The sequence below is a fragment of the Ochlerotatus camptorhynchus genome, unplaced genomic scaffold, assembly GCF_037179485.1.
Source record: "Ochlerotatus camptorhynchus isolate MF236.1 unplaced genomic scaffold, CSIRO-AGI_Acam_v1.1 ptg000099l, whole genome shotgun sequence".
NCBI classification, from domain to species: domain Eukaryota; kingdom Metazoa; phylum Arthropoda; class Insecta; order Diptera; family Culicidae; genus Ochlerotatus; species Ochlerotatus camptorhynchus.
The window spans coordinates 1,931,436-1,951,560 of NW_027040589.1; the positions used below are offsets into that span (position 1 = coordinate 1,931,436).

Sequence of the window (20,125 nt, forward strand, 5' to 3'; positions counted from 1 at the left end):
AATACAGAAGTGCATGAACTTCCTAATTCTGTGGCAGTTTATGTACTCCTGCGGTGGCTTTCAAAGATTCATATTAAATCCACCCGGTCGTCGTCGTGATGTCGGAATCTTCCGTTGCTCCGGTTGCGGAACATAGCAGTAGGGGTGAGTTGGAGGCTCCGGCGAAATTATGTGTTGCGCACACCGAAAATTGTTTGTGTCAACAATCAAATTTTGACACATCCTCACTGCACATGCCCAGAGATAATGCAGTGATGCCAGTTACGTTAGAGATCACAAAAATGTGTACCATGGGTGCCAAATGAGTGAGCCATGGTCTCCCCTACTGTGTTTTTGGCACACTGTGCTGAGTGACCTACCCCTTGTATGAATCAAAATATTACGAACTAAATAAATAAAAAGAAAGGATCTCACCCGAATAGTCCTTGAAGCTCTCCAATGCAGTTAATGGCCCAGACAGTAGGTGTATAGATTAGAGGGTTAGATCCTAGATATGCCAACTTAGCGGTTGGCACAGCCTATATACTGAACAATTACAATAACAATTATATTCTTCTTTGTGTATATTATTTGAAATTTGATTATCTATCAAGGGGTAATCAACTCTGCACATTGTTTCGAAACACATCGTGGCACACTGATCGGCACACGATAACACAAGTATGACACAAAATATAATATAAAATAACATCACTGTTTTGTGTTGACATTTTGCCAATCGTTGCTAAGGATTACTTCTTCGTTTACTTCAAAGTAAGGGGGAAAGGGATTTTTTTTGTCAGTGCCATTTTCCAACGAAATTGTCCCAAATCATAATAAGAGCACATAGCATATGTGGAACTTCATTCAAAATAGCTGACTCAAAGTTGACCCCTTTTTTTGTGTTGACTCAGTTGCATAGTTGGACAGCGATCTGTCAAAATAAAATTTTCGTGATATCGACACTGAGCGTTTATAAGGACCAATGTCGAGAACATAAATAATGGCGTCTTTCGTAAATTTCTCGTATGTCAAAATCAATCCATGTAAGCCATCAATTTTATCAGAAAGGAGGACTGTTTCTCTAAACAATCATCGTGGTGGTGAACTTTCATTTTCGATAAATTCACGCAAAAAAAGTAATTGTTTACGTTTGCGGCATTGGCCATTACGAAAGAAAAGCAGATATATGGTTGTATGCTCAGCATTGACGTTGACGGCGACGCTGCAACTCTTTACTCCTGATGTGATGTGATGTGAATGGATTGTAAAGTTCTGCCTGATGCAAGGGGTGGTCACTCTACACACTTGTATTGCGCCAAGTTTTTTCTCAGTGTACCTCAGTGTGCCGCAGCTGTACCGGCAGTGCAAAGAAGACATTGAACTGACTTTTGATTGCTTGTGAATAATGCCTTGTTTGGCAACCCGGTATTTTAACAGCTCTTGTTTTTGTTTTGTTTTTCAATGTTTTCAAAAACGACACGGACTATACAGTTGGGACTACACACCAATGACGTTTATATAAGGTCTGGGCCAAAGGGCTTATTGGTGTTAGTGAAATGTGCAAATGGTTAGTGGTGTTCGTATTATATTGCAATGTTTATCTTTTTACACGAAACAGCTGTTGGCAGTGACGTATATCTATCTGTTCTCAGTATGTTGGCATTGACGTATTGAGATCTGTTCGCAGATGGTCAGCAATGCTTACAACATTTTTGCTTCTAACACCAGCAAGCTGCCTGTTGGCCCAGACCTTATATAAATGTCATTGACTACACACTGGATGCATCCGTCTCCAAGGATGCCTGCAACGGACGAGCTCCATTGCTACACGATCGACGGAAGGCCGACCCGCACAACGAACGTCAATCATTAGTCAACCAACCCTTCTGGGAGCCGGCGGAGGAAACGGATTAGCACCGAATTTTTCACCGCCCGAGTATCATCCGTCGGAAAACTGGAAACCAACACCGGCCGGAACACACGTCGGACTGATGAAGGACGCACCGCTGACCCAAAACGGACCAGCCAATTTTCCAAGCAGAACTACTTGCCAGAGTACACTCTGCCGGACAATTCGATCAGCTTCAAGGTCTACAGCGCCTCCAAGAACAATCGCTTCCCAGGTCAGCAAAAATCATTCTCCACTTCTTCAATACCCCACCCGTATGCCGTCCAAGGATCTGCTGCTGACTGCATTCACCACCAAGGACTGCCACCCGTCGCAAGTGCGAATGTTCCCGCTGAAATCGGAAAGTTCCGGTGAACGCCATCATGAAGTGCAACCACAGCGCGATCGATCACAAATGCACAAAACTCCCGTTCATTATGAAGATGTTAGTTGGAAGTGCAAAAAGGCAGGAGAGTAAACATAATTTGTTGAACTATTTGAGATTTTGCCAAGACAGTCCTCCAACATTATATGAAGGACGATGGAATGGTTGGTGAAGCAGCCACCGCCATGGATGTATTGGAGCAGTTCGAATGGTCGGATGGTATAGTTTTTGTTTGGTTGTTGACTTTCCGATGAAAACTCAAACCGCTTGTCGTGACCGGCCCAAGATTTCCAGCGTCGGCCACGGATTAGCGATGCAGCTCCCACGGTTGCGGCTGCTTCCAATGCTGCTGCTGCTGTTCCTTCTGCTGGTTCATGTCCTCTAAAATTCGTGAAAAAATGACGGACCAGCAGCAGCATTGGAAGCAGCCGCAGCCGTGGGAGCTGCATCGCTAGTTCGTGTAGCCATGGCCGGAAACCTCGGTCAGGTCAAGATACCGCTGTTAGCTGTTCTTCGTCTGGGAGGAAATGTGGATGCGACTTCCGTCACGGGTGTAACGATTTTGAGAATCCATGGAGAGACTTGGTGGAGATTGACGGTTGTTTTGAAAATAATTTGACTAGGAGTGGCAACATCAATAACAAATTTTGACACATGCACACTGCGCAGGTGCAGAAAAAGTGCAGTGTTGCCAGTAACTTTAAAAATCATAAAAATTGTAACCATGCGTGCCAAACAATGCCAATGACTGCACCCGGGTGTGCCCAAGTTTGATTTTGGCACCCTGTGTAGAGTGACCAACCCCTTGGCCTGATGGTTTGTTACAGCAAGGTGAATCAGTTTCATTGACGACCTTTGGACAAAACGACCAGATGGCCATCTGTAATCACGTGACAAAGGACTGGCAAATCCACGTCGGATTTTACCAACCCAGTATATAATATAATGTTTTAACATATATGATTTACAGTAATGTTCCATCACATGCTCAAAAATGTGCAGACAATCCATTCGGCGTTCAATGCTGATTTCAAAGACATAAAAAATGGGATGCGTGGAGAAAACTCCGTCAAATTTATGAGAATCATGTAAATTTAGTTTAAATAGATAAAATTAGATACGATCTCACCAAGTTAGTCCAAATGAATCCACATGAAGCATCCGTGCTATTGTTGCATTGCAGTTCCAATCAAAGACGGTTCGTTTGATGAGGATCAACATAAACTAGTCCCGTCCTGTGTAGAAACAGGTTGAAGTGTCCAAATGTAGTGATCCTCTGGATTGGGATAAAAGATAAACGGCTGTAGTCGATTGGTGGATCCGAGTGAAGGTAGCCTAGTATCAGGTCCAGCAACTTGCAATTTCATGACGCGAATACGACGAACAATGGAATATCTTGGTTCCAATAAAGGTTCCTCTTCGTTTTCGAAACCGTATACTTATATGTCAGAGGCAAATCACAGTCAGTACAGCCAGTATCCCGTGGGGATGGGATGCAGTTCTCTCAGGGCTTCTTCTGCATAGATGGTTTGATTCATTTTGAAACGGATAATCGCGTTCTTGGCCATCTTCGAAGATGTTAACCGGATTAATAACCAAATAAGCATAAAAAACTCCGAGAAAAAAACGAACGTCATGTTAGTTCGCACGCGCAGCCTACTCTGAATCTGCAACTCTTTACTCCTGGTAAAATTCCATAAGCATCTGACAATCTGTGCATGAAATCTAACGGACTTTGTCACCAGCCAGCTGCCGTCTTTTCACGCAAAGATTGACATAATCTTATGGGATTTTCATGAGTGAAAGGGTAAGGAAATGTTCACCATGTTACCCGCACAGACTGATGTTTGTTTATGGGATTTTAATCATTTGGAGTAAGGAGTTATAGAGTGACCCAAAAGGCGAATTGTCAATAGTCAAGATAATGTACAATAAGATGTAAACAATTGAGGCCCAGATAATTTGTCGTCCCTTTTGTTCCTCCGCTGTTTAAATGCTTGACGGAGTTTGACGTGTGGGCATTCTTTTTTCGACTAGCTCAACAAGGGGCTTTTCAAAGGATTTTCGAACTAGTATTTTCAAAAGAGTCAGAAGCCAATCAAGAGCGTTGTTATCTAGTATAGCCTATTTACAGATGTAATATTTCTTTGTCTCTTCGATCTAATTGTATTAGATTGATTACGGAAATTATGTTAATCGAATGGAATTTAATGCAAGATATGATGATTACGTTGAATATGTGTAACGCTACCATTTTGTCTGTGGTATGTTGAAATATTGTTAACTGTGCTTTTAGTGCGTCAACTTATGATTACATCACAAAATATCCTGTTGATGCATATTAAAGTTTACAATTAAAAGAGGCATTTTTTTCCAAAAAAAAAAAAACTATAAACAAAACAACTATCAATAGAACCAAACGATTATTTTCGTTTATAAATAAATATACATGAAAAAAAGTTTTACCATTAGGCTAATATAGAGAAAAATAACTTACTTGCAATTGAGAAAAAAGCTGGCAGTTTGGATAAAGGAATATTAAGGCTTCTTCGTATTTTTTTAATAGCTACGAGTAACTCACAGTTATTCAATGGTAATATATTAGCTCAGAGTACAGCTGACTAGCCCCGAGGTTCAAACTGAGGCTATGTTTCATTTGGCGAACTTTTACTTAAATTTTACATTTCTAAAATAAATTATAGTGTTCCAAAATCCCTCTGTTGTTGATCGTTCGATTTTCGAGAAGATGTTTTTAAAAATTGATTCCTCGTCTTTCAGAAATAAGTCTGGGAGAATAGCAGGTGTATTTAAAAAAATATATATCTGTCAAATTTAAGTGAAAATTCATCTGTGTTCCAGTGTTCCAATTGTTTAATTTTCGCTGAAATTTGACAGATGGAATTTTTTTTAAATAAACCTGCTATTCCACCAGACTTATTTCTGCCAGACAAGGAATCAATTTTGACAAACATATCCCTCTGTTGTTGATCGTTTGAAGGTGTTTGTCAAAATTGATTCCTTGTCTGTCAGAAATAAGTTTGGTGGAATAGCACGTTTATTTGAACATTTTCCATCTGTCAAATTTAAGCGAAAATTCACTAAATGGAACACAGCCTGAGGAAGTTTGACAACTTTAAAATACTACTACTGTGTTACCTGACTTATAACGAATATACGTTCTATTCGAGTACCCCGAATACAACGTATGACTCGTCTAATTGTGCATAGCATGTGCAATGTAAAATTAGACGAACTATACGTTGCATTCGGGGTATAGAACGTATGTTCGTTATAAGTCAGGTAACACAGTAGGTTGACCCAAGTAGGCTTTCTTTCCAGTCTAATACAAATCCATAGTTATCATTAAATCTATATTATCAAAATAAACCATAAACCATCATTTTCTGTAAACATGGTTCTCACCTTCACTTGTTCATTGAAGAATACACCGACAGCACTTCACAATCATATGTTAACGCTAATTTAAAGCTCTATCTAAAACCCTTCTTACCTGAAAGCAGGCAGCCCGAACAGCTCCGGTTGGAAATCCTCCAACGAATCCAACACAACGGTGGCATGCTTCCGTAGTTCGGGCTGTATGCTACGATCCGGTACCATGACGACCTGCATCCCAGCGGACACTGCCGCCTCCACACCGTTCGGGGCATCCTCAAACACCAGACACTGCATAGCATTGAAAGCGAATTGAAAAACAGAAACCCCCCCTCGAATAAAAGCTACAAACCTGTTCCGGACACGGATGATCGGGGAAGCGGGCGGCGGCCACCAGGAAGATATCCGGCGCAGGTTTTCCCTCCAGCACACCGGCGTCCGACGAGCCCATCACTGTGTGGTCGAAAAGATCGAATACGTCCCTGTGGTTCTTCGTTTTCACCTCAACGGCACTCGCTCCGGAGCTGGTGGCCACCGCGATGGGAATGTGGTTCTCGCTTAGGTGTAGGATTAGACGTTCGGCACCTTGGAGATCGGAAATTCAGAAACAGGGTCATTAAATCAGAGTTCGGTTTTGGATGCAGTATTACCTCTCATCAGACGAGCGTTGGCGAGTTCCACCAACTGTCTCTGGCGATACTTTTTCAAAAACTCTTCCTCCGTACAGGTCAGTTTCAGGTCGTTGACGATGATCGAAACGGTTTTCTGTTCGGTTGTTCCCATGATCTTCATTTGGGTGTCCCATGGGTAAGACGATCCGTACGATTCAACCAGATCTCGTAAAATATTCTGGTAGATGTACTCTGTATCTGTGGAACGGAAAAAGAATGAAAATAGCAAAATCTCGGTTAGCACGGTCATTTTAAATCAAATATTGAACTCCTAAACTAACTTTTAAATTTGTCGAACCTCTTAACGGAATCCCTTTATGAAGAGCTTTGAGTGTGTTGGTTTATTTCCTTTAAATTCCGTTATAATTGCTTATCTTTTGACAGATACGCGTATTTCGTCTACTACTTGCAGACATTCACGAAATTTATAGGAAATAAACCAACACACTCAAAGTTTTCAGTGTTTTGAGCGTCTTTTCAAACAAAATGTTATTCAGTTCATTTGATACACATGATGAAAGCATAAACGATTTCTGCTTTGCAATGCATGTGGTAACTTATTGTACAGTCAAATTTCGCTCGTTGGGCTATGTTTAAGTGGGCTACGATTTAGTTGGGCTCCCGTTAGTTGGGCTGTAGCCAACCTAAATCGAAGTCAAACGTCATTTCTGACAGTACTGATTCATTTTCGAGGGGCTCATGTATGCACAATTTGGATAGTTGCTAAAGGATTGTGATGATAATAAACAATCGGTGAATCCGTCAACCAATTTTCAACATGACAGCTCAGTCCAACTAACGAAAGCCTTTCACTAAGTGGGTTACGGGTTTAGCCCAACGAGCGAAAGTTGACTGTAGTGTGTTTTTGACGTAGGATTACGTCTTTCGGCAACATATTGGGGGTGCAATTTCAAAAAACCAAAATCGACCGCATTACAAAAAGAGGTCAGGTTTTGACAACATATAACTCTGTCAATAGTGGATGGATTTTAATTCTAAACAAGCCAAACGATTGGAAATTTATCTACTAATCTGCTAAAATTAACACTAAATTAATTTTCAATATGTCACTATTGAAAAATACACAAATGTCCAACTGTTGCAATGGTGATCAAAATTATCAGCGATTGCCTGAAAACAGCGCATTCCCTAACACAGATTTAAAAATCGAATTCGATCCTGTCTCACTGAACGGTGCTCATTCAATCACCGTGTGCGGTGGTGTCCGGTCGTCGATATTAGCAGCAGTAGCAGCAGCAGCAATGCTTTCGACGTGTCGTTGAACATTTTTCTCCAGTACGCAACGAAAGGTTTCCTGCAAACAGCGAGCTGCAGAGCCCACATAAGCAACCATAGGAGGAAGAAACTGCACCGCTATGCTATGGATCGGAATCAGTAGCTCTTCGTGAGTCGCTGCGGGTCGGTCATCTATGCCAAGCGTGTCACCCTCGCTCCAAACAACATAAAGTTCGAAAGCTTCATCCGTGTTGAACACCCCGCTCAGCATTACTCAACCATCACGACAAAACGGTCCTTCTCAAGACCACCATAAATTTTTTAAAGAGTATTATTTGAACATTTGTCAAGGTCATCCATCCTAGATTCTTACAATCAATTTTCGCATATTTTTTATTTATGGAAAAAGCCAAAAATTCCATGCGTTTTGTGCACGAAAATGCGTAATTACGTCATCATAAAACGAGGCTTTTCCATGATACCGTGATAGCATGCTAGACGGTACCTATCTTTATGCCTTTGGATGCAAATGTTAAGCCCCTCCTATTAAGAGATTATGCCAAAAACAAATCTTGCCGAATTCCCCTAATAGGAGGGGCTTAACATTTGCATCAAAAAGCATAAAGGTAAGTACCGTTCGGTATGCAGATTTAATTTCCGAATACGAATATTGATGGGCAGTTCAATCTATTCAAATGTCTACAATTGTACGAAGTAATTGATAATTGAGAAATTGTTTGCGAGTTTATCGATAAAGTCATGTCGCAGAATTTGGCTACACAATACCGTATGCGTGATAATGTTTGCACCATTGAGCAATGCCAAATTAAAAAAAAATCTCAAAAATTTCGTTTTCGAGTTTTTTTTTATTTATTCAAAGGGGGATGTTTCTCAGAGTCTTAAACTATGTTAATCATCGATCGAGTTTCCACTTGCTGCAATCACGGCCTCCACACGCTTCCGGAATGCACGGCAGGTTCTAATAATGTAGTCTGGATCCATTTCTCTCCAGGTACGGGTCAATGTTTATCTGAGGCTTGCTGTACGCGGGTGGCGTTTAGAACAGGACTTGGCCTTCATGACGCGCCATATTGAGTAATCCAGCGGATTAAGGTCGGGGCTGGATGGCGGCCACATATTCTTCCAACCACTTCTGAGTGCGGTTCGAGGTGTGGCACGGAGCCCCATCTTGTTGAAATACAACATTTGGCTTCGGACCGTACTGTTCTTTGATCCACGGAAAAACATACTTACTTAAAATTCCGATGTAGACCTCCGTGTTGACCTTGTCGCCTTCTGGAATGCCATCGGAAGCCACCAATCCAAACACCATAACGCTAACAGGATCCTTGGTTAGATACACGTTCTTGTGCTCGTCGGCCGCGTCTTTTACAAGAAGAGAACTAATATACCGGTCGGTTCTGGAATTTGATACGGGATCGACGGTAAAAATGCTCTCGTCGGTGAAAAGGATTACCGGATTTTTTCGCTTAAGGAAGTTCAAGATTTTCTTGCATCGTTCGACTCGTAGCTCTGCGGTTGGTAATCATGTGAGATTTTTTCCGTGCCCTCGACTTCGCCCCGCAGCCTTTCGTGCCGTAAAGTCACTGATCCCGTGTTCCATTGCCATTTTCCTTATTGAACGCACTGGATTCACCCGAATCTTCCTTTTGATAGCAGCGATAACCCTCGGAACCTGCGCTGACCTCGGACGACCTGTGGCCACCTTCGCGGATAGTTGTCCTTTCTTTTTTCGGTCTAAAACCCTTTTGACGATCCACCGGGGCACTCCCACGGCGATTGAAATGTCTTTTTGCGACATTTGCGCGTGGGACAAATCACGAATACGCTGCCACTTCGTCATGGTGCAACTGTCAAACTAAGTAAATCATTTTCTTTTATACACAGCCTACTACGGTATGAGCTATAGGTTACGTGTATGCAAAGAAAACCAAGGCATTGCACTATGGGCAAAAATGGGTCCAAAATTAACCAAAATTAAATATCTCAACAGCACGCTGAACTCCGGCCATGAAAAACGACTTTTCCGAAGGGAAATCGTCTGGGGAATCGATTGCACGTGTTCCCATATACCGGAGAGCCTTGTAGGTATGTATTTTGGACCATTTTACCCCATTTTCCCCTACTTTTTGGAGGAAATGTTTTTTTACAGCTCTATTTTTCTTAAAACATAAGCACTTTATGCATGGTTTTAGAATACTATGTCTTTACATCTTCTTTCCTTTATTTAACGTCGGTCTCTGTTCCGCAATCTAGTGCCAATCACCGACGGACATCGATTGCCATCCATTGACGGCAACCGAATGTGCAGAAAGGCAGCTTCCACACCTGCGTAGGATTTCGCACCCATTCACAAACACCATGGGCCGGGACCAACGGCTTTACTTCCCTTCCGAAGGAAGACGTGACCAGAGATTTTTATGCCTCAGAAAAATCCCACCGACCTCGGCTGGGATTGGACCCAGACCCATTGGGGTGTTAGAAAGCAGTCACGCTTACCACTACACCACCGGCGCCGGCTACTATGTCTTTAAACAACAGTTCATGAGATATTAGGGGAATACGGGGTACACTTTATAGAGAGTAAGAGGTAAAAGTGAACCCTCGCTAATTTTATTTTAATTCATAAAAATGTTGAACGATGCGATTGTTTGAATGACCCCGAAGGTTGCCTGCAATAATAAGATTTTTTTCTAAATTTTAAGGTTAATTGATGTTAAATAAGTTTTAATTGACTGCCATCTGTTTTAAAAGAGTTTTCGCTTTGTTTGTCTGTATACAGCAAAACGATATAGGGTAAACGCTCCTATAGTTGCGGTACGTTAGAAGCGTTAGGTTCCTATAGTTGTGTATGGAGACTCCTCACACAACTATAGGAACCTAACGCTTCTAACGTACCGCAACTATAGGAGCGTTTCCCCTAGTGGTTCTCAGAATTTTGTAAAAATTGGAAATTTTGTTCCTTATCGCAACATATTAGACCCGTATTTTTTTTTATTTTGTCATTAGGGTGACTCTTTATATATTGAAGCGGCCAAAAAAAATTTTTGTTTTTCGATTTTTTTTTTCAAAAATTTAAAATGGATTTTGTATTAAAAAACATTGATTGTATTTTCACTTTTACCCTTTACTCCTCTATAAAGTGTACCCCGTATTCCCCTAATATTTCATACAGTACACAGTATTCTTAAACCATGCATAAAGTGCTTATGTTTTACGAAAAATTGAGCTGTGAAAAAACATTTCCTCCAAAAAGTAGGGGAAAATGGGGTAAAATGATCCAAAACACATACCTACAAGCCTCTCCGGTCCATGGGAACACGTCCAATCGATTCCCCGTCGTTTTTCATAGCCGGAATTTAGCGTGCTGTTGAGATATTGAATGTTGGGTAATTTTGTACCCATTTTTGCCCATAGTGCATTGTATGCACAGGTGAAACGGGAACCTTATTTGTACGATGGAGCAAACATAGACCTTTTTGACGTTTAATCGTCTGTCTCTTTCTAGCACACTAATCTGTTTCCCTCTTGCTCGCACTCGTTCGATTTAAATGGTGCAGTAGTGTGCGCCGATTAAACGTCAAAAAGCTCTATTATCACGCGTACGGTACAAGCGCCGATCACGTAAGCGCGCAAATGAAGAGCAAGCGGACAAACATCCGAAGAAGCAGCCGAAAACTGATGCTGAAAGAAATCGGTGTTACCGAGACAGGATCAGAACGGCTAGAGACAACATTGCTTTATCTACTGGTTCGGATGCTGGAGAAGGGTCTTCAAGGCAAGGTACGACATTTGACTATAATCCCCTAAAATAAAGATGTACATTGTTTGTAACGCATATGAGGTAAGTGATAACTCACGATTATTTCTAGAAAAATACGTTTCAAATCTGGGGGCAAGACAGCTTCCGATCACGAGCAAAATCGGAGTTAATTTTGAGTAACTCTGAGCAACTCGCGTTGATCAATATATTATACACATAGCAACCTGAATGTTGTATTGAAAACAATGTTGAAACTGATGCTGTCAAGCAAAGTAAGTTGACGTGTTTTCCAGTTTTGATCGATGAGCCTCGAAGTAAGTAATAATTTAAAAAGGAAACTTATAATTTACTCGAATTATATTCCAAAAGTGCAGAAGAATTAAATAAAATGCTCCATTTTCATAATAAAAGCATTTTAAGATTGCACTCGTATACCTCCCCGTGGAAAATTTTGAAACCATCATCACTCTCATAGTTCTTCTATTCTCCACGAGTGCCAACTTTGATTTGCCAATCATTGCGTCCAATTATTTAAACCACCTTTAAGTTAAAATTAAAACCACAGACAAACAGACATAACACATTGAATATTTCTCACTGTAAAACATCGTCGCTAAAACATTACCGCCATCTGTTGAGTACACTGTGGTGGGTAGTACGCTGAACAGATGGCGGTAGTGTGTAAACGTCAAACGCAAGGGAATTGACTATGCGCGCCACATGTGGCGCTACTACCAACTACCATACTTTTAAATTGACTGTTAAATGCTTGTTCGATGAACAACTTGCGAGTGTCATGTCTGTTTGTGTGTGTTAAAACCATTAGGTTGCATAGCCACCAGTCATACAAAAGAGTAGTTGTTATAGGATTGTATTTTTAATTGTATGATATATTTATGAACAATTCATAACCTTTTGATTTAAGGTTTCGTTTATATATTGGATACATCATCCATATGTGTTCAGGATACATAACAGGCTGTAAAAAACAAGATAAACTTGTGCCTATGAAGTATGATATTTAATTTAATATTGCAAAACCAAGCAGCTCAATATGTATTCCACTAGTAGCTCAATACAAAATCAATTTATTATATTCTATACATTACGTAGCGTCTTCCACAGTAAACCCAGTCCACAGTACAACCAAAATCAATAATTTGGTAAATAGACCGTAATAGTTCACAAAATATTGAAAACTCTAGTATATAAATATTCTTTCCATCATTTGACAGAATCTCAATCATCTGTATGCAACGGATGAACACTGCTTCCACCTTCTCCAACAACATCAATTGAAGACTACTATGTCAACGCCCTTCACCAAACTGTTCACCGATAGCTCCAGGTGCAACGCATGAGCACAGCTATCATCTCCAAGAACATCGAGGAAAAAATTCCACAGCATTGTTTTAAACTGGCTTCCAAGCTTCCAACCAGGCATGGAAAATCATTTGCATTCATTTCGTGCATTCATTTACATTCATTTGCCCCTAACTTTTTTTATGAACAGAATTTCGCAAAATAATGCATGGAGCTTTTGTAGGTTTTGTTATTAGCTACAAGTTTTGTAAACACTTGAAATCCGTATATCTTATGCATGACGAACCAGAGCGAACAGAAGCCACTACTGTTTTTCAGTGAATGTATTTTACATTCACTGAGAAACAGTAACAAATTCTGCCCGCTCTAATTCGTGATCCATAAGAGATACAGATTTAAGTTATGAACAAAAATTGTAGCTAATAACAAAACCTAATAAAGTTCTTTACATCATTTTGCGGAATGCTGTTGATGAAAAAAGTTAGAGGCAAATGAATGTAAATGAATGCATGAAATGAATGTAAATGATTTTCCATGCCTGCTTCCAACCCATCGGTTCTTTTCAGGACCACCAATTGATAAAAGAGTTCAAATAACACACAGAGCACCTCAAAAACAGAACTCTCAAATTGCTTCCGAATTTCAACCTATCGAAATTTTTCACTAATAACGAGTAAAGAAATCAATTTAATATTAACTATACTTTTGCTGTGACATCTTAACTACCTTTCGTAATTCTACGTCAAATCTACGGTTGTTTCTTGGATACAACCTCTTACTTTTGTTTTGTCAAAAATTCAACAACAATCAGGGGACATTTTTTTCCTGTGTACATGAAAAATTACAGCTGCTGGGTAACAAATTCTTGTTCATTGCCAAATACTCCAGAGTGATCAATTATTCATCTGCTACTATACATATAATTTTGACCGCAGTTAGCATTTTTCCGAAAATTGTGGTGAGTAACGATTAAAAATTTCTACCTCCTCTTCTTCTTTCTGGGATTTTTTTACTTCAAAAACTGTATGCAACCGATGAGGCCTCTACTGATTTGTCTTTTTCTTCGGTCTTATTTTCAACGCCTGCTTTCAGTCCATCTTTCGTGGAGATGCAGTCTTCCATTACTAACACCAGTTCTTTGTACCTATCCCTCCTGCCCACACAAAATAAATACGGCTTGCTGTTCCCTCCGCTTTTGTAAAATGAATGACGACATGGGGAAATACCATAAAACCAATACAAAAATCTAGCTGCAATTCTGCGGTAGTTTGATTTTCCCCAGTGATTTTACGTTATATCCTATTAGAATAAACCTAATTATAAGCAACCGTTTATTCGACAGTTTGAATGCCAGTTTCCATCAGTCATTAATCAGAATCCCTATCTCTAATCCCCTATCAACACACTCGAGTGGCTACCAAGATGGCGGTTTGAAGTCATCATCACAGGAGTGGAACTTCGGATCAGAAAGTGGCTCCATTTGTCATTTGCGAAAACTATCGCACCTAGCGGTAGAAGGCATCTTCTGCCTGCAGTTAAGATAGGCAGCATGCTATGATAGTGTGAGTGTACATAGAAAGCCCATGTGGAACACTACCACAACACACCGCTTGTTGAGCAGAAAAACGAACCACTTTTTGATTCACGGATTTGTTTGCACTTCCCCTTCTGTTCTGTGTCATCATCCATGGACAACGACTCCCCAAATCCGGTAAGAAGAAAGCGAGAGTAGTTGTAACCGTCACTTTTCAGTTGACTAACTATCTACCTACAATATGTTTACTTTCACAGTTGATGAGAGGCACATTTGCAGTTGAAGCAATTTGCACAACAGATCTTTTTATTAAATCCAATCAGCCTAAGGTATCGAAATATTTAAAAAAAATGTTTTTATTTAAATCCAATCTCATCTGATCTGGTCCAACACCACAACTAGTTTTCGAAAGCATTCTTGAAAATGATGGATATATTTCCATCATTTTTCTTGTCTATCTGTGATATGTTATTTACACATCATAGATGCACAACACATATCAAAAGCCAGGCCGGCTCACTGTGGGATGATTTAAAAAACATCGTGCTTGTTTAAATCTAAGATTCAAACACGATGCTTTAGAATACAATAAATGGATGAAACGTGGACATCTCGTACCGTACATTTCGTTGTTATGTAATTTACAAATGGTTGGTCGTTGGAGCATCTTGTCTTTAAAGGTGATCCTTCATTTTCTTCTATCGGTTGGGACATATGCATTAACTCTTGAATCGTGCGCACTGGACATAGCAGTTAAAAAAAAACTCCGAATCTATTATCTATTATTATATCTATTGTAGTGGATATGAAGCATAAAGTGAACAAATTCTATTTCTGTATTGTGTTTTCACTATGCGATCAGGTTATATTATGTATCGAAGGACAACTTCGAGGATAAAGGTTCTCGCACATTATGTGTAAAACTTTTCACAACGCATCAATCCTGGATGCATTGTGCGCCGAGCTGAACGCTATTATTATTCTGTTTCCAAACTTGATTTTTTGCTTTTTCTGTAAATTGCTGTAAGAAAATCATATACTGCAGAAAGTAAGGGAACATACTTTCGCTTTTTTCTGTACAACATTTTACAGAAAAGCAAGTACGAGAACAGATCTAACAACTTTATCTTCTTTGATCGACAGTTACAGAATCAAAACAAAACTTTCCGTAACCTGTTGGCATCACAATGGTAACAAACTTATTCCCACCAGTTCATTACCGCCCTACTTGCGCTGAATAAACGTTCACTTTTGTTATCTACTGTATAAGATTCGTAACATTTGAACACAAAAGAAGTTTCATCATACGGCACGAAAACATTGAAATTTCACTCAGTCAAATAAACTGCAGTCCGCTCTTTGGATAAATATTCCAAAATTCTTCTTACCCAGCAAGAGTCCATCCATATCGAAGATGCAGTGCGTAACCTTCCTTATTTTGTTAACCATGTTGCTGCCTCCACTCGCGTCAAGAACCAGAATAGTACTGAAGAGATCGACTCGTTCTCGATGCGGGTGATGCTGTGCTTCTAGAAAACGACCGACAGGCACCACACATAGATCAGATGTCAAGCGAGATGAAAAAAGAAAGAAAGTATAACAAAATTAGGCAATCACAAAACATAATAAAGGGCACACACGAACGCATTCATCAACTCCCATACGTAAGTATAGGAACCTCGATAGGAACGCTTAGTGGGTCAAAACAATGTGACTTAGCCAATACGTAAGAATCCATTAACGGTCATCGCTTCTAGTTGGATTTGTTTTGATATTCGCCATGTGCTTCAATGCGGGACTGTAAGAATGTAGCTATACACGAAAAATTGGTCGACGAAAAAATAGACTATGCAAAGTCATAGCCAATACGCCTAGAAAACTTGGCCGATAGCGTCGGGGAATGGGAGAGAAGTTTCAAAATCTTAACCACTTTCAGCGAATATTTTAGGAAATTGTAAATATTTAGTAGCGTAGATGTACGAACTATGGCTAACGTTCCTATTCGGGGTGTTCCAATTATGGCCTAGGGGCTGTTCTTTAATTACGTAGACAGTTTATAGGGGTTTGGCATTATCCACGGCCATACAAAATTTAAAAATTGCGAATGGACAATTGTTTACGAAGGGAGGGGGATGGCAAGAATTCCAAAAAGAACAGCCCCCCTATGAGAATTCCACAGGCTATATTTGGAACAGATCAATCCTGCGATCTTCTTTCTGACACTAAGAAATGCCAACTACTTGGTCTTGTGTAGTTTTCAGCACCCGATCGGCTACCACTGAATCATTCGACCCAACAAACAATTTTAGCTGCAGCTTAGCTTATACAGGCAAAAATTAGCTGCATAAGGCAAATTTTGGCTGTATAAGCTAATCTACAGCTAAAATTGTTTGTTGGGGATTGCTTTGCTGGAATGTGCACCACTTTGACCATGGATCTTAGGCGGCGTCCTTGAGGTGATTGAGTTCCTCCATCGTGACACCGTCAGGCATACCAAAAGTACCGCCTCATGACAGTATTCCAACGGCTGTCGCTTTCATTTCCTACGACAGTTTTGTGATTGAGCTATACGCGATAGCCCACAGTGAGGCTGTTATACGACATACAACGTTGCCGTCTTGTGCAGTACTCGACAGCTCGTTCTTATTCATGTAGGGGAAATGCAAATAATGTCGGCCTAAGTGTCCCTAATTTGGGCCCATACATAAATTCAGCAATCGACTAAATTTTCAATAGCAACCAAAAATATCCATTAGTAACGTCCCAATAACGGGTTCATCTAGATAAAATTGATATTTAAATAGCAGATTTTTAGCGATGGGCCCAATCTTAGATCCATAGGCCAACATTAGAGACGTTTCCCCTATTTTGTTCGTTCGGCTATGACAGCCTCGGATGGTCATTCATAAAGTTCCTCGTACATACAACAAGCAGTTCGTCAAACTGCCTATTCGTTGCTGCTGTCTTTCGTGCAGCCCATTGCCGTTGACGAGAGCTCTGTAGCTCTTTACTCCTATGGAGAAATCTCATATGTAACTGTCAGTCTATGTGTGAAACATGGCGGACTTTTTCTTATTCTCTCACTCCAACGCAAAACCCCATAAGGAACTGTCAAAATTTGTGTGAAGAAACGTCACTTCGGGCCTGGTGTCAAGGCGAATTGCAAAATTTGCATCCGATATTTTTTTAAAAAGACGCGGTCTTGAGCAGATCAGACATTCCGACATTCCGACGAAAAATATAAGCCTACCCGACACCAACCTGACTTGTACCAAACACCAACCTGATGTTGGAACTACATTGACCCGACATAAACACAGAATTGAGCTTACATTGATCCGACATCGGGCCAACATGTCTGTTCAGGATCATTTTTCTGGGTTTCTTCCATACTCCACTGCCATATATCAATTGTGTATAATGTCTCGTGACAGCCACTTGGGTAAGCTGAGGGATGTCGTCGGTTTGTGAAGGCTATCATCTCGGCTGTCATGACGACAGAAACATTGAAAACCTGGTCATAAATAAATGTATAAATACAGCCCATTCGGTTCACTACGTTCCAAGCACGATGATTTTAGCAAAGTGGGTATAGATGCGACTGTTCTAATACAGCTTTCATTCGCTCAACGGTGCCGGTGGTGTAGTGGTAAGCATGATTGCCTCTCACCCCAGTAGGCCTGGGTTAAAAGAGAAGTAAAGTCGTTGATACCCAGTTCATGAGTTGATAGGTTGATAGGTAGGGTGCCTCCCTGGCGTCGGTAGCATTGGTGAACAAGACGGAGATGAACTAGCCTTCGGCTAAAAATCTCCTAAATAAAGGAAGAAAAAAAAACGGAAAACAAGATCGACGGAAAACAAATCAAGGAAAAAAAATCAATTAACTTGGATAAGTTAGAATTATCGATCTTTTCACTCCAATAATTTTAAGCGTGTTTACTGACATTGCCACTTCCTTGATGGCTCAGAGTTGTGTAGCCAGTTCTTGCTCTTTGTGAGAAAAACCTGCAAATTCTTCAGGCCAAGTCCCTACACCCTTCCACGGAAAACAACCGATCTTTCGATCTCAATGGACTTGCCAAACTTTCTTAAAATTCTCGGATATAAGATATCGAATATTCCTGCCAGGATTCCAGCCCAAGACTGAATTCACATGTGCATCGGAACGGTGTCGCGATGGAGGAAGTCAATCACCTTAAGGATGCCGTCTAAGATCCATGGTTAAAGTTGTACACAGTACAACAAAACAATTATCGAATGATTCAGTGGATGCCGATCGGGTGCTGAAAACTACTGTTTTTTTTTTCTCAAAGATAATTTCATTATTTACTATTTCTTATCAGATGGCATTTTGATCAGATCAATAGTTTTCAGGTTATCATTTATTTTTAATATCGCCACATTTTAATACGCCCTTTTTAAAAGCTACTGTGAAGAAGAAAAAAATCATATTAAAATGAAAAATGCAACCATTGCTAATCTAATCTAATTCAAACGCATCCAGTACGAGAAAGCATCCTGGAAAATGGTTAGGGTAGATCTAAGAGAAAGACGAAACAACTGGCTTCTTACCAAGGGGTAAGTCACTCAGCACATTGAGCCGAAATTAGATTCGGCACAGCATGGGCACATCCATCGGCACAATCTCGTAGGCATTGAATTGTTGCAAGGGGTAAGACAGCTCCTAATCATGAGCAATTTTAGAGTTGCTTTTGAGGCACCTCGAGTAACTCACATTGCTCAGTGAGCAAGATCACTGTCATTTGCATACTCACTTTTCACACCACAGCAACATATGAAGGTGCGAAGCCGAAAAGCTGCTGTCAAACAAAACAACAACAAACAACCGGCTTGAAGTGGTAGAAGAACTCGATCCACCAGACCAAATACTCCAGATAATTATAACTATTATTCATTATATTCGGAGCATGTTTCGTTCTTCAGTTTCTCGTCAGCAAAGGCTATAGCGATGATCCTGTACTTGGTTGGATCGGATTTACTCTTGAGAATCTTCAGATCGCCAAAAACCCTTTCTTTCCACTCTCTCTGAACCATCTGCAGTAGCTTGGAGCGAACGCAGAACATTTCAGGCATAACATTTGATAACGGCACAAAAGCATTTGTAAACAAACTTTGTAAGGCCCTTTACACGCGAACCGAAGTACGCGCACGCAAACCAATAACATCATCGGATAGGGGCAACTCTCTCCTTTACGAAAGTGGTATTGGTTTGCGTAGGCGTACTTTGGCTCGCTTGTAAAGGGCCTTAGAAAGTTTGTTTACAAATGCTTTTGTGCCGTTATCAAATGTTATGCCTGATTTGTTCTTCGTCTTCCTCACCGGTTTTCACTTCGATTTCATCGGCAAGATCGATGATGGGTTTGAAGTCCGGATGAGGATCGTATTCACCGGAAACATTGGCAGCTGTGTCTTCATCGTCCTCCTCCTCTTCGACTTCAGCAGTGTCGACTGTGTTGATGCTTTGGCTGAACATTCTGGGGTAGTGGTTGGCAGCGTTTCCTTCGGAGCTGGAATTGGGAATCGAATGTTAATCGGTTTTTATCCAACAGTGAAGATATTTCCTATGTATGCCAGTGATTTCCCACAACGATTTCACATTCTTCTCGGTGGACATCTGAAAACGATTCCTGTGGTTCAAATCGCATTTGTCCACCTACCTACAGTTAATTCACATTCAACGTTTTGAAACGGAAAAATACGAACCAAAAGCACTTCCAAAACAATAACATCAGCAACAGCAGCCAATCGGCACAGAGAAGCAGATGAAAATCCACGCAACTGTGCCCCCTTTTGAAGCTTTTCCAGCATCGTTCAAGCCATTTTCTGAACAAAATCTGGAATTCACATCGTATCAATAGCCGAACAATTCTATTTTGTTAACAAACAAGACTTACGTTTAATATGTGAA

The 20,125-nt window shown here is 40.5% G+C and overlaps 2 protein-coding genes across 2 annotated transcripts in view; one reads left to right on the plus strand and one right to left on the minus strand.

The window, feature by feature from the left end:
• LOC135698958 (serine proteinase stubble) overlaps positions 1–20,125 on the plus strand; it is a 667,696-nt gene that overhangs the window by 86,335 nt on the left and 561,236 nt on the right. The gene's annotated exons all lie outside the window — the stretch shown is intronic.
• Positions 5,731–15,682, minus strand: LOC135698978 (probable pseudouridine-5'-phosphatase). The gene is made up of 4 exons (XM_065219148.1): positions 15,585–15,682; positions 6,299–6,517; positions 6,001–6,233; positions 5,731–5,939 (listed from the first exon to the last, which is right to left on the minus strand). Exons 1-4 carry the CDS (start codon positions 15,643–15,645, stop codon positions 5,763–5,765), a joined length of 690 nt encoding a protein of 229 aa, XP_065075220.1. The 5' UTR covers positions 15,646–15,682; the 3' UTR covers positions 5,731–5,762.

Excerpts from the sequence above, each read along its gene's own strand:
- LOC135698978 (XM_065219148.1), bottom strand. The coding sequence starts at position 15,645 with ATGGTTAACAAAATAAGGAAGGTTACGCACTGCATCTTCGATATGGAT. Across the intron at positions 6,234-6,298 it reads CAACGCTCGTCTGATGAGAG|GTGCCGAACGTCTAATCCTA; the intron begins GTAATACTGCAT and ends CCGATCTCCAAG. Across the intron at positions 5,940-6,000 it reads ATCATCCGTGTCCGGAACAG|TGTCTGGTGTTTGAGGATGC; the intron begins GTTTGTAGCTTT and ends AATGCTATGCAG.